The 12,406-nt window shown below is 40.4% G+C and overlaps 1 protein-coding gene across 3 annotated transcripts in view; it reads right to left on the bottom strand.

Annotated features, from left to right (window-relative positions):
• ZRSR2 (zinc finger CCCH-type, RNA binding motif and serine/arginine rich 2) overlaps positions 1-12,130 on the bottom strand; it is a 30,189-nt gene extending 18,059 nt beyond the window's left edge. For 2 of the 3 annotated variants that reach the window (XM_030573544.1, XM_030573534.1), the window contains exons 1-7: positions 12,039-12,130; positions 9,882-9,961; positions 9,304-9,379; positions 8,474-8,582; positions 5,474-5,560; positions 2,195-2,233; positions 333-448 (exon numbers count right to left, since the gene is read on the bottom strand). In XM_030573544.1, coding sequence (XP_030429404.1) covers positions 333-448; positions 2,195-2,233; positions 5,474-5,560; positions 8,474-8,582; positions 9,304-9,379; positions 9,882-9,961; positions 12,039-12,085 — 554 coding nt within the window. In that variant the 5' untranslated portion in view covers positions 12,086-12,130. The remainder of the gene's footprint in view (positions 1-332; positions 449-2,194; positions 2,234-5,473; positions 5,561-8,473; positions 8,583-9,303; positions 9,380-9,881; positions 9,962-12,038) is intronic. The other variant, XM_030573525.1, reaches the window with a different exon arrangement.
• Positions 12,131-12,406: the final 276 nt, after the last annotated feature.

Here is a 12,406-nt window from a genome sequence, read left to right as displayed (position 1 = left end):
CACCAATAATAATAGGAAACTGGATATACTCTGATGGCATAATGATCTACCACTGCAAATGCTTCTGCTGAATCAGTCAGTCAGATCAAAACTGGGACCAGACTATTAGCAGTTTGATGTTCTAATAAAAAAAAGGATAACCCAATTCTGACTGTGCACTGCTTTTACTCTCAGTTCACAGCTGTATAACTGAGAACAGACTCCTATCCAATAAGTCTACAGGAAAGCCACCAAGCAATAATGAGGAGATAATCTGATCACAAACTTGTAAGAAATCCCAAAGGAGCTAATCCCTTTAAACCGTGTTATATTCCCAACATTTGACCAGTTACCTGTCTCCAAATCTGCAGGATCCTGTTTTGATATAAAACGGGCAATTAGCTCTGTCTTTCTCCGTTCCTATGTTCTCTGGGGGTTCTGGGTTATGCCAGGTAGCGCCATTTTCCAGCTGTTTAAAAACACCATTAACATCATTACCTTAACGAGAACACAGTAAAATAAATATATAAATAAATGTGACAGCAAGGAGTCAAATTCAATACTTATGTAACTCAATGTTATCTCCTTTGACACCCAGGTGACTTTGAACAAAGTATTTTAAATACTGCTCTGTATGGTCATCCAAGTGCCTCTAGTCTAGCCAAAGATGGACAGCTCTTTCTTGGAAACTCTACACAAAATGAACTTAAGATTACAAATGGAAATTTTCCATTTGCCAGAGTCCAGGATACATTAAGTTTTTACAAACAACGACAGTACTCAGTCCTTACACTGGACTTACACCCTCAAAGAGAATTAGAAATATTCTTTCTTGCATTAGGGTAGCCCACCATTCTAGCACAGGTGGATCCTCGGGGAAGAGACCTACCTGATAGCAAAGCAACTCCAGGACTGGGAGAGTGTAACAGTGGCTGAAGACACTTTTGCACCCCCTTTCCAGTGAAGTAGGTAAACAAGTATCAATTTTTATGCAGATAGGAAAAACAAAGTACTAAACTTAAAGTAACTTGGCTCAGGGCCACAAAAAATTCTACCAGAGCTATGACTGGCATTAAAACTCAGGAATTCCCCATTTCTAGTTCTGTACTCAAGCCACTGGCCTGGGACTCCTAAAATGCAGTATGAGATTACCAAATTGCAAATGTTTGTTGACTAGAAGAAAAGTTGGAAGCACCCTTAAAAAGGTGAATGTTACCCATTTTACTAAGCAAAGCAGTATGGAAAAGTGTTGAAGTAGCACTTCTCACATCAAATAAACTGAAAGCTATGCTTAGGTACAGTTGGCACTTCTACTGGTGATAGCACCATTTGGGAGGGGGCAGGAGCAGAATGCCATTTGTGGCTTCAGCAGTGGTAGAACTCATTAACTGAAACCTTGTATCTTTCAATTTCAAACTCCAATATACTACACTTTCTCTTTGTTTCTCTCCCAGCAGTGCCAAAGGTGTATTTAGAGCCCTAGACAGTAAAACAACAACAACAAAAAACAGTCAAAGCAGTATTCCATCTACATTTTGTCAATTAGAAGTTAAGTTCCCTTGCTCAGTCTAAATATAATTGAGAAACCAAACACTATTCCAATGTGGCTAATAGCAATCAACTCTGAAATGGGTAACTATAATTAAGTATTCTTTTCAGATAGGTGCAAGAGTCTATTGAGTGCAAGAACCTTTAGGAACCTTTACTGCCTGGGTTAGATAAAATGAGTTGTCTTCTTTTAAATAAATGGAGGGACTGAATTCAGGCACTGAGATCTAATTTAAGAACATTCTGCAGATTTTAATACTTTTTACCAATTCGAGATCTGCACTCTTCCAGGTACTCAAGTGGTTCCCTCTTTATTTCAGAATCAGTACTCTCTCCTGCTGCAGTGCTTTTATTCAAAGAAAATATACCATCATATCAAGTCTTCAGTGGCCCAGAAAGTAGAGTCCCAAAGTCATTTTAGACCTGGCTCTCCTGAACAGCCACAAGCAAGCACAGCTGCACCTTTACCAAGTAGCCACAAATGTGCTTAATTATATGTTCCAGATAGTAAATACATTGTTTATGGCTAATGGAAACCATTACATATTAAATTATACAAGGCCATTAGCTTCTCTTCAGAAGAGATGAATATTATTCCAGAAGACAAAAGTCAGATGGTAGTCAATAGTCATCTTTCAGTTCTTTATTGAAAAGAGACTGAACATACCTGACTTTCAGCTTGATCCAGCATCTTCTGCACAGCTTCCTATAAATGGTGCAAACACAGGACTAGTGAAAACCCTGAAGGGAGGTAACTCATCTGGTTTCTTTAGTTAAGAACCTAATTTGCAATATTTAATGACTATACACGCTAAAGAAGTGTGGTGATTTGTTTTTAAAAACACTGAAAATTTATTTTTTGCTTTGCAGTAAGTCAGAAGGCCTATAATGTTGTTAAAGGATACATCTGAGAAGACTTCAATGTAGATGAGTGTTTTCTAATATCTAAATGCTAGAGCACTTCACAAAGTTACTTTTGAAACTAGTAGTTTTCTTTCTCTACTTTTGCTGCCACCTAACTTTATGTTACTTTGCACACCTAAACATATCTGTGGCACTAACACACTGCTTGATAAGTAGGCATAAATATAAAATTGAATTCAGGACAAGCCAAGAGAAGTGACAACTTAAGTTTAAAATGCATTTTTAATATTATTAAGTTAGCTTTGGATTTTCCTAGTCATAGGTCTCTTTGCATACACACTGCCCATTCAGTAACATCTATAGCAAAAGTTTTGGAATTTATTTTAGCTCTGGTGTTCCCAAGCTTTTTTATGGACTGAACCACGTATTAATAATGAATGGCTCATGGACCCAACTCCCCTCCCAGTCACAATCATGTGGACCACTTCCCTTCCGAGTGTTGATCATATATAGTTCCTGGGAAATTTCAGCAATCGTTTACATTGAAGAGCAATTTTAGGAGAACATGTAATGTATTTATATTGATTTTAATGCAATTTAGCAGCTGAAATAAGGTGCAGAGTCAGAACCATTTGACCATGTAATTGTCTGTGGACCATCATCAGGTGACCACAAAGAATTCAGGAACCAGTTTTAGCTAACAATTCACAAACTTCCGCTGGCCAGAAGCAACAAATATGCACTCCCTTTACTTTAAGCATGACATTTATTCTGTCAGCTTGATAGTGCTCTTCTACATTGTCTACTGGATTCCAGGAATTCACAACTAACACCTTATTTCTACCAATCTCTTCCCCTTTAGTTCTCATTTTAATCTTTCTATTGTTTTCTCTTCTCTCCATTTCAGTCCATCCCACCATGTTTGAGGTTCTCCTCATACCTTCATCTTGGTTTGGACATCTAGAATCATACACAGAAGACATGCATCATAGCAACTTTCTGTTAAGTGGAGAGAGAGCGGGAGTGGTGGGTGGAACTGCTTTTGCAGCCAGACAGCACAACATCTCTGGGTAAACAGGAGCTGGGAAATGAGGGACATCATTCTGCCCCAGCTGGGCAAGTGCTGACTGCTGAACCAAGTCCAACCACTCTTTCCTTCCTTTACAGTCTCCACTCTTTCATTACATTTGGATCAGTCTTCTATCCTCCTAGTCTACTGTCCACTTTTACCACTCACCCCCATTTTACTTTATCTAGATCAGTGATTCTCAAACTTTTGTACTGGTGACCCCTTTCACACAGCAAGTGCGAGTGCGAACCCCCTTATAAATTAAGAACACTTTAAAATATATTTAACATCATTATAAATGTTGGATGCAAACCAGGGTCTGGGGTGGGGGCTGATAGCTTGCGACCCCCTGTGTAATAACCTCACGACCCCATGAGGGGTCCTGACCCCTGTTTGAGAACCCCTGATCTAGATGAACATATCTGTGTCTTGGTGGCTGCCGCCACCCATATCACTTCCTCAGTAGTTCCAGAGAGAGAGACTGACAATTCCTGTCAGTGTTACTCTTTTGCTTCTACTGGAGAAGTACAGTAACTCCTCACTTAAAGTCCTCCCGGTTAACATTTTGTTATTACGTTGCTGATCTATTAGAGAACATACTCGTTGAAGTTGTGCAATGTTCCGTTATAAGGTTGTTTGGCTTGCCCTGCTCTGCCTACCCGCCCAGTGCGCCTGTGGGGAACGGGGTTGGGACACAAAGGCTTGCGGCACAGAGGCTTGCCCTGCTCCACCTGGGGAGTGGGCAAGCCTCCATGTCCCAACCCCCGATAGGAGCGCCAGGTGGGCAGAGCAGGGCATGCCTCCTCACCCTGGCCCTCCTACACCTCTGCCTCAACCAAGCTTCACAATCACTGGTGAGTACGGTATTAAATTGTTTGTTGAAAATTATTTAAAAACGTATAAGGTATATGTATATAATGTCTTTTGTCTGGTGAAAAAAACTTCCCTGGAACCTAACCTCACTCTCCCCCCACACATGTACAATAATTCTTATGGGGAAATTGGATTAGTTTAAAGCAACATTTTACAGGAACATAATTACAACGTTAAGCAAGGAGTTAATGTATTATGTACAGTAGCCTCAGTGCTATCTTCCATATTAAAAGCAGGAGGGAAAACTACTTGTTCTCTCTCCTCTCCTGCTGCAGCTACTTGAAGATGGCAGTGGGCTGAATCACATCTTTGTTTCTGGTGAAGCAGCTCTAAATGAAACTGAGTAGGATCAGATCAGTTTTCATCTCTTGCTGCTCTGGAGAAGTTGAAATGAGATGGATAAACTCCAGAAAGCTGTGATCATCCTTCCCCTGATGACAGCAATGGGTCAACCTGACTTTGGACCTTTGCAGGAGGAAATCAAGGAAAACAGCTACAATCTCTCTAAATTCTAAGCATATACTCTACCAAATAACTTTTTTTGGTTGAATTAATTATACAGCTGTTAACACTTTTCAATATTGTGTTCTTCCCCACCCAACAAGTTATGAAAAAGATACATCCTGATGAATGAGTCAGGTAAAGAGGACCTGTAAAATCTTTTGAGTAAGAACACTGTTAAGGAACAGCAGCAATGTAATTCCAGATCAATGTAAGGAACTTTTTAAAAATGATTACATTAAGGTTGCTCAGCTGTCTGATAGGGAAAACATACAATACTATGTTAAGAGTTATCTTTAACGTGTCACATGTTAAGTGCACATGGGAGAACGGGTGCCAGCAATATACCTTCATATTTCCCCAATGCAAATAATTACAGGGGAAGTGTAATACAAGAAGCCATATGTTGCTATACAAACTGAAGGACTGAGGCTATTTTTGTTTAATTTTTATCCCCAATATAAGGCTTCATTAAAATAAAATACAGAGGGTCTATTTCCAGGTCTCAGAAAAACACCCATCAATTATTTCCATTCCCCATTTTCTAACGCTAATAAACAGATGCATAAAGTCAAGACTGTTATATCTGGTACTGTAAGAGGATATGCAGTGTGTTTATCCTCCTAGTGCAGGCATCACCTCTCTTTCTCTCTTCTCCTGTTGCTTCTGCTCCTCCTCTTCTCTCTCCTTCCTTTGCTGTTCTTCCCATTCTTCTTTTATCTTTCTCTTTATGAGAAAAAAGATAAACTGTTCATTTTTCTTGGTAAGTGATTAAAAGAATATTCTTTCAAAAATACAATACATACACATATATACGTGAATGAGAAAACTATAGGTAAATCCAAAACCATCACCTAGGGTGGACTGATTTATATCAAGGCAACTTAAATTGTCAATTTTAATTATTTTTTAAATCACTAAGCAATAAACCCCGATTTAAATCTTTAAATTTTAATCCCGTTTTGCATTTATACATCTTAATTATTTTCCTAAAGAAGTGTTGATCCTCATTGTTTGGTAACCATTATAACTTGTTGATTTGCAACTAAATGTAGCCTTTCCACTAAATTTGGTACTTTTTGCAAACCAGGATACATAATATATATCTATATACATTTAAGCAATTATACAGCTTAACTTACATTTATTTAGATTCTTAATGTTTACATTTTTTATATGGTAAAAAATCATAAGTGATACACTTCTTATTTACTAGATAATATTGTACCTGTAATCTGTGTCAGGCTTTATTTGGATGGATACTTGAATTCAATTAAACATGCACAAAAAGACAGTATTTTAAAATTTTTGTTATTAAATAACACTACCTGCAAAGCACTGGATACATAACAAAAAGGTTAATTAAAACATGTTTTGTATTTAAACTGATTTGTTAAACAAAGGAAACAATCTGTAAAGATTTCAGAGTGATAGCCATGTTAGTCTGTATCAGCAAAACAACGAGGAGTCCTTGTGGCACCTTAGAGACTAACCAATTTATTTGGGCATAAGCTTTTTTGGGCTAAAACCCACTTCATCAGATGCATGGAGTGAAAAATACAGTGAGCAGTATAAATATTACAGCACATGAAAACATGGGAGATGCCTTACCAAGTGGAGGGTCAGTGCTAAGGAGGCCAATTCAATTAAGGTGGAATTGGCCTGTTCTCAACAGTTGACAAGAAAGGGTGAATACCAAAGGAGGAAAAGAGTGAATTGAACTGATCACCAAGTCTTTCAAGATTTTAGAACTAGTCAATCTTATCCTCTCACACCGAGACTGGTATAAGAAAATATGCTTTTTCAACTCCCCATTGGTTTCTTAACTCTGAATGCACTACGATAATGTAATTGAATTTGCTGAATAAACTGAGATGAAAACAATATTGTCTACGCATCTGCAGAAGAGCTACTGCTATCAAAAGCTGGCTCAATGCTTCAGCAAACTCTGATTCCAGGTGACTTCCACCAGTTCACTGTTGGACTTTCTTCAAAATTTGGCAGCAAGCATGCATTGCTTAAATATTTTTATTTACTGTAAATTATTTTAATAGATTATAATAAAACTAGTGTGATGAGTCATTCCATATTCTTTATGAAAATATGCTTATGATATGAATGTGACATAACTGAAATATACTTTATGCACGATGGCTCATGTGAGATATTATTGGAAAAGGTTATTTACTGAATGTGATAATCCAATTTGTATGCCTGTATCAGTTCTGTATCAGAAGTTAGGAATATTGTCTATGTATCTGTATTTCAACTATGCTATTTTTGGTGATACCCCAGCTAATACTTCAGGTACAACAATGAAAAAGCCAGACAGAGCTGATGGCCCATCAGCAAGAGACAATAGACTGTAAAAGAGCTTAGTCTTCCTATGAACAGGGTCAGCCTGTGAAGAACAGCTTCAGGGGCCCTACAGAGGCATGTGACCATGTCACCTGATACTGGAACCCATCTTGAATGCTGTACTTTTTCAGGAGAAGCTAGCATGGGGGACGGTCAAACTAGGAAACAAAGGACTCCCGCCTTATGCAAATCCTATTTAAGGGTGGGGAGTGAGGTAAGCCAGTTCATCATTTCTCCCCTGCTACCCCACCCAAGATGACTACTGGAAACAACTAAGGCTGAACTGAGGGAAAGAACTGGACTCAGGCTGGAAGGGTGTCTGACCTGTGAAGAAGATTATTAGAACCATATTTAGGGTGAGAACTTACATGTAACCAGTTTCTTTAGTGTATTAAGCTTAGTTTATGTGCTCTGTTTTATTTTCTTAGTAATCTGCCTTGTTCTATCTGCTACCTCCTTAACTACTTAAAAATATACCTGTAATAGTTAATAAATTTATTTCTGTTTTACAATATAATCCAGTTTATGTGATTTCTGAAGGAGGGGGTGGGGATTTGTGCAGGCCCTCCCCCACATTAAGGGAAGAAGCAAATTTCATATAATTTTGGGTTTGTACTCCAGCGGGGGGAGGGGAGGTGGACGACACACATGACGGAAAGACGGGTGAACATCTGGATACTGTGGCAAGTCCTTTAAGCTGAGCCTTCCCAGAGCAGATTTCTGTCTCTCTGTGCAGCTGAGTGTGGCCCTGCAGGTGTGCTGGGCTGGAAAAGGCTGGGGAGCCTAGTCCAGCAAGACCAGGTAAAAGGGGGCCTAAGCTGGCAGAATAGTCTGACTCAGTGATGTCCCAGCACACCAGGTGACATCGCAGGGGGTCCAACCCATCACAAATAGGCCTTAAAATATTTCATATTGTCATTTCAAATTTAAATTTTAAGTCTGCACAATTTGTAACAATAAACCTGTATTTATTTATTTTTTAAATCTGATTTTTAATTTAAAAAAAAATTGAATTTTATCCATCCTGCCATCAACCATGCTATATGTTGTAACCTTTCCAGAATTGAGTTTTTAGATTTATGTCAAGGGTGGCCAGAGCATTGGATAGATATCCTTTGGTGAGGAATGATTTGTATGTTTTTTAAGATCAAAACTGAAAAAACCAAACATACTAGACTTCTAAGTGTTGTGTAACTGCTACACAACAGAAAGACATTAATATTTTCCCCAAATGATGGGCAGTATATTGCAATTAAACATTATTCTCAATTAATACTTCACCTCCTCTTCCTCCTGAAGTCTTCTCATGGCCTCTTCCTTTTCCTTCTTGAGCCTGAAGTCTTCTTGAGCCTTTTCTTCTCTCAGCAACCATTCCTCATGTAGTTTTTGCCTACCAATAAAAGCAGATGCTACTTAGCAAGAGAAGTCCAGTGTTCATCAGTAATTTGTAGACATACTTTTGTTTATATTTCAGGTGCCACGGTTGCAGGCTTATTAAACATAGTTATAACTATTTAACACAGCAAGATATTACAATTTTTTTTCCTTAACATTACATTTCCCCCAAAAGGTGCTTATTCACATTCTTTTGATACCAAAGTGCCATTTTGATTTCGGAAAAATGTAGAATTGAACAGAATTTTAGAGAGTTATACTTCTGTTTTTATTCTGTTGCCAGATTACGAGTTTCTTGGGATATGGTTCCAAATAGATCAACATTACTTCTGGGCAGGACTAGAACATAATATAATATGTTCAGCCATATGTTTGCAGACTATAATAGTCAGCCATATGTTTGTTGGTTATCCTTGGAGCTAAAACTAGGCAAAATATACCAATTTAAATTTTCCTATTTAGTGATTTTGGATAAATTGTTGCATACGTTATGGATACAAGGAAGTCCAGTTTATCTGAAATTGCTGAGCACGGGAAACTCAGTTGGATCCACAGTTAATTTTTCAGAAAAATTTGACTGTACACTATATAATTTGGATAAAAATAGATTTTGATTTACAAAATATAATTGTCAGAGATTTCAACATGAAATTAAATAAAAGACTAAATGACAATTTTTCAACTGCAGATAGTATTTTAAACTCTAGATTATTTACCTTTCAACCTCAAGTTGTTTTTCCTCTTCTTCCAGTTCCTCCTCTTCAGACAGAGGTTCACTTTTTTCTGTGATTTCTGAGGAAAAAGTAACATATCCCTGTACATCAGCTAAATATAGATTTTCTTCTGGGCTTCACCACTATATATAACAGAAATGCTATAATATAAACCTTCAAATTAGGGCTACATTAGTTTTGGTTTTTTTTAATTAGTAAACATCAAAAATGCCATTTCTTCAGAGATATTCATGTGTTAGTGTACATGCTTTCCTTTACTCTTGTAGATTTAAACTTACAATTCATTTAAAAAACCTTTAAGAACCTTCAAAAATATTTACTATATATTGTTTTAAGTCATCTGACACTGTATGTAGGTAATAATACACTACATGCTCAGATCGCCAAAAGGAAATTTCTATTTTATAAATCTCATTCTTCTGGAGCATCATTAAAATGGTGTCTTCTGGTCCTTCAGATACTGTGGCTCACATTTTAATGTTCCTTTCCTTTTCTTTATGACAAGAACAAATTACTGGTACATCCTTATAAAGTAGCAACAAAAAAGACTTATCTATTACCTGAATCTCTTAATCTGGCAAGTGCTTGTCTCTTTTTCTTTCGTTTTTCTTTCTTCAGAATAGCTTTGTATTTTTTATGGCTAAGGATGGTAAAGTACATCACTTGTATTATGAAAGGTCATCAGCACATTTTTGTTGCATAGTTAAAAATTTCAAGTTTGTCATCAACACAAAAGTCATAAAATCAAATATACTAAATAACACCAAATATTCACAGAAGCAGTATTTCTATACAAGTTTCAGACATTAGTTTAAATAAAAGCACCAAAACTTGTCTTTAGAACTCTGTCTGGCCAGTAGTAATAATTAAGGCTACATTTTAGTCACGGTATTTTAGTAAAAAAGTCATGGACAGGTCACAGACAGTAAACAAAAATTCACAGCCCCTGACTTGTACTACAGAGCCCTGATTAAATCTTTAAATACACTGATTTAAATTTTCCAATTCAGTCATTTTGGATAAATTGTTGCATATGTTATGGATACAAGAAAGGATTAAATCTTGGAGGGGGGCAGCTGGCGGCGCTGGGGGGGGAGGGGGAACACAGGGGCATCTCAGGTCCTCGGAGGTGGCGGGGGGGGGGGGGGGCTGGGACCTGCGCTGGTGCTGGGGGAAAGTGGAGGTTGGCAGGCTCCCTACCCAGCTCTGCACCGCACCGGAAGTGGCAACATCCCACAGCTGCTAGGCAGAGGTGTGGTCACATAGTTCTGCATGCTGCCTTCTCCCCAAGCACTGGCTCCGCAGCTCCCATTGGCTGAGAACCATAGCCAATGGGAACCATAGCCAATGGGAGTTATGGGGGTGGCACCTGTAGATGGAGGCAGTGCACAGAGTCCTCTGACTGTGCCTCCCCCTAGGAGCCAAAGGATGTTGCCGCTTCTGTGGAACCCTCCAGAGGTAAGCGCTGCCCAGAGCCCTCACCTCTCCTGTGCCCCAAATCTCAGTCCCCAACCCAAACTTCTGCTGCTGGTGGTGGGGGGAGGGGCAGTAGCCTAAGACTGCCCCAGCAGCGGCCTGCCCCTGCAGAAGTCACAGAGATCACAGAATCCATGACAAACTTGCAGCCTTAATAATAATCATAGTTGGGCTAAAAAAAATGAGCACCTCATCCTCAAGCGCTCTGCTGCTTTTGACATGATAATGCAGATCACACACACTTTATCACATTATTCTTTGGCTTATGACATGGGGGAGATGAGGCTGGCACTGACAGTTTTTGACTCCACCTTCTTCCCCTTATTTTCACATCTCCTGGATTATTCCTCAGGCATCTCTTATGGTAGATCCTCTTCTTCCTCTCTTCTGTTGTCTGTGGGGCCCTTAAAACTCTGTACTTGCCCTCTTCCCCCTCTAAATATTGTCTGGGTGTATAAATACTACAGATAATTCTCAGATCTACCGTTCCAATTCTAATTTCTAGCCAATAGTACATCTCAGCTTGCCTCTGACAGCTCTGCATCAATATGGCTCTCCATCAAGGTAAATTTGCTGCAGCCAAAACTGAACTCATGATAACCTCTTTCTGAAAGCCTCCCCCTTTCTACAATTTCCTGCCACTGTTACCACCATCTCCAGCCCTGCTCTCATTCAGGCCTGCTATGAGGCCTTGTGGAGGGAGAGAGAGAGAGAGAGAGAGAGAACCATCTTTGACTTCTAGTATCAGAGGGGTAGCCATTTTCGTCTGGATCTGTAAAAGCAGCAAAGAATCTTGTGGCACCTTATAGACTAACAGACGTTTTGGAGCATGAGCTTTCGTGGGTGAATACCCAGTTAATCATCTGAGGAAGTGGGTATTCACCCACAAAAGCTCATGCTCCAAAACGTCTGTTAGTCTACAAGGTGCCACAGGACTCTGCTATCTTTGACTTCTGTCTTTCTTGCCCCAAATATTCAGGCAGGATCCAGCAATGTTGCTGCTGCTTCATCCTTCATAACACATCTGCGGAGGGGAGGGGCACTGACTAGCTGCACGACACAGACGCAGCGCGTCGTGTTTATGTCGCTGCCGACCCGGGGGGTGGGGGACCTCCCAGGCCACGGTTGTTGCTAACGGCAGCGCGGGCAGTGGGATCTCCCGCCGGCACCGGGGAGCGGCCCCCTGTGGCACCAGCGTCAGCCAGGGCGAGCGGGCGCCACAGCAGCGCCCCCAGACTCACCCCAGCTTTTCCGAAGCCGCCGCGGGGAGCAACATGGAAGCCGCCATGTTGTGCAGGGACAAGGGACGTCACATGATACGAAACCGGAAGAGGCTAAAGCGGAGCCTTCCTTGCGGTTCCCGCGGTCGGGCGGAAGCAGGGACTGGTGAGTAACGTGACGCACGCACAGGGACAGACGTGCGCATGCGGAGGGGGAGCCTCGGCTACATACGCACGTTGGCTCGCGGGCTGCGGTGCGCGTGGGCGGCGGGGCGAGGGGAGGTGCTGTGCTGTGCTGGCGCGCGCGCTCCTCTTTGCTCGGGGACCCATCAGCTGCTCGGCGTGTCACAAAGGGCCAGAAATACCCCTGGGCAGCGGGCGGCCGCGCG

Source organism: Gopherus evgoodei, chromosome 1 (genome assembly GCF_007399415.2).
Source record: "Gopherus evgoodei ecotype Sinaloan lineage chromosome 1, rGopEvg1_v1.p, whole genome shotgun sequence".
In the NCBI taxonomy this organism is placed as follows: Eukaryota; Metazoa; Chordata; order Testudines; family Testudinidae; genus Gopherus; species Gopherus evgoodei.
The sequence above is the reverse complement of the archived record's forward strand: the minus strand, read 5'-3'. Positions and strand labels throughout refer to the sequence as shown.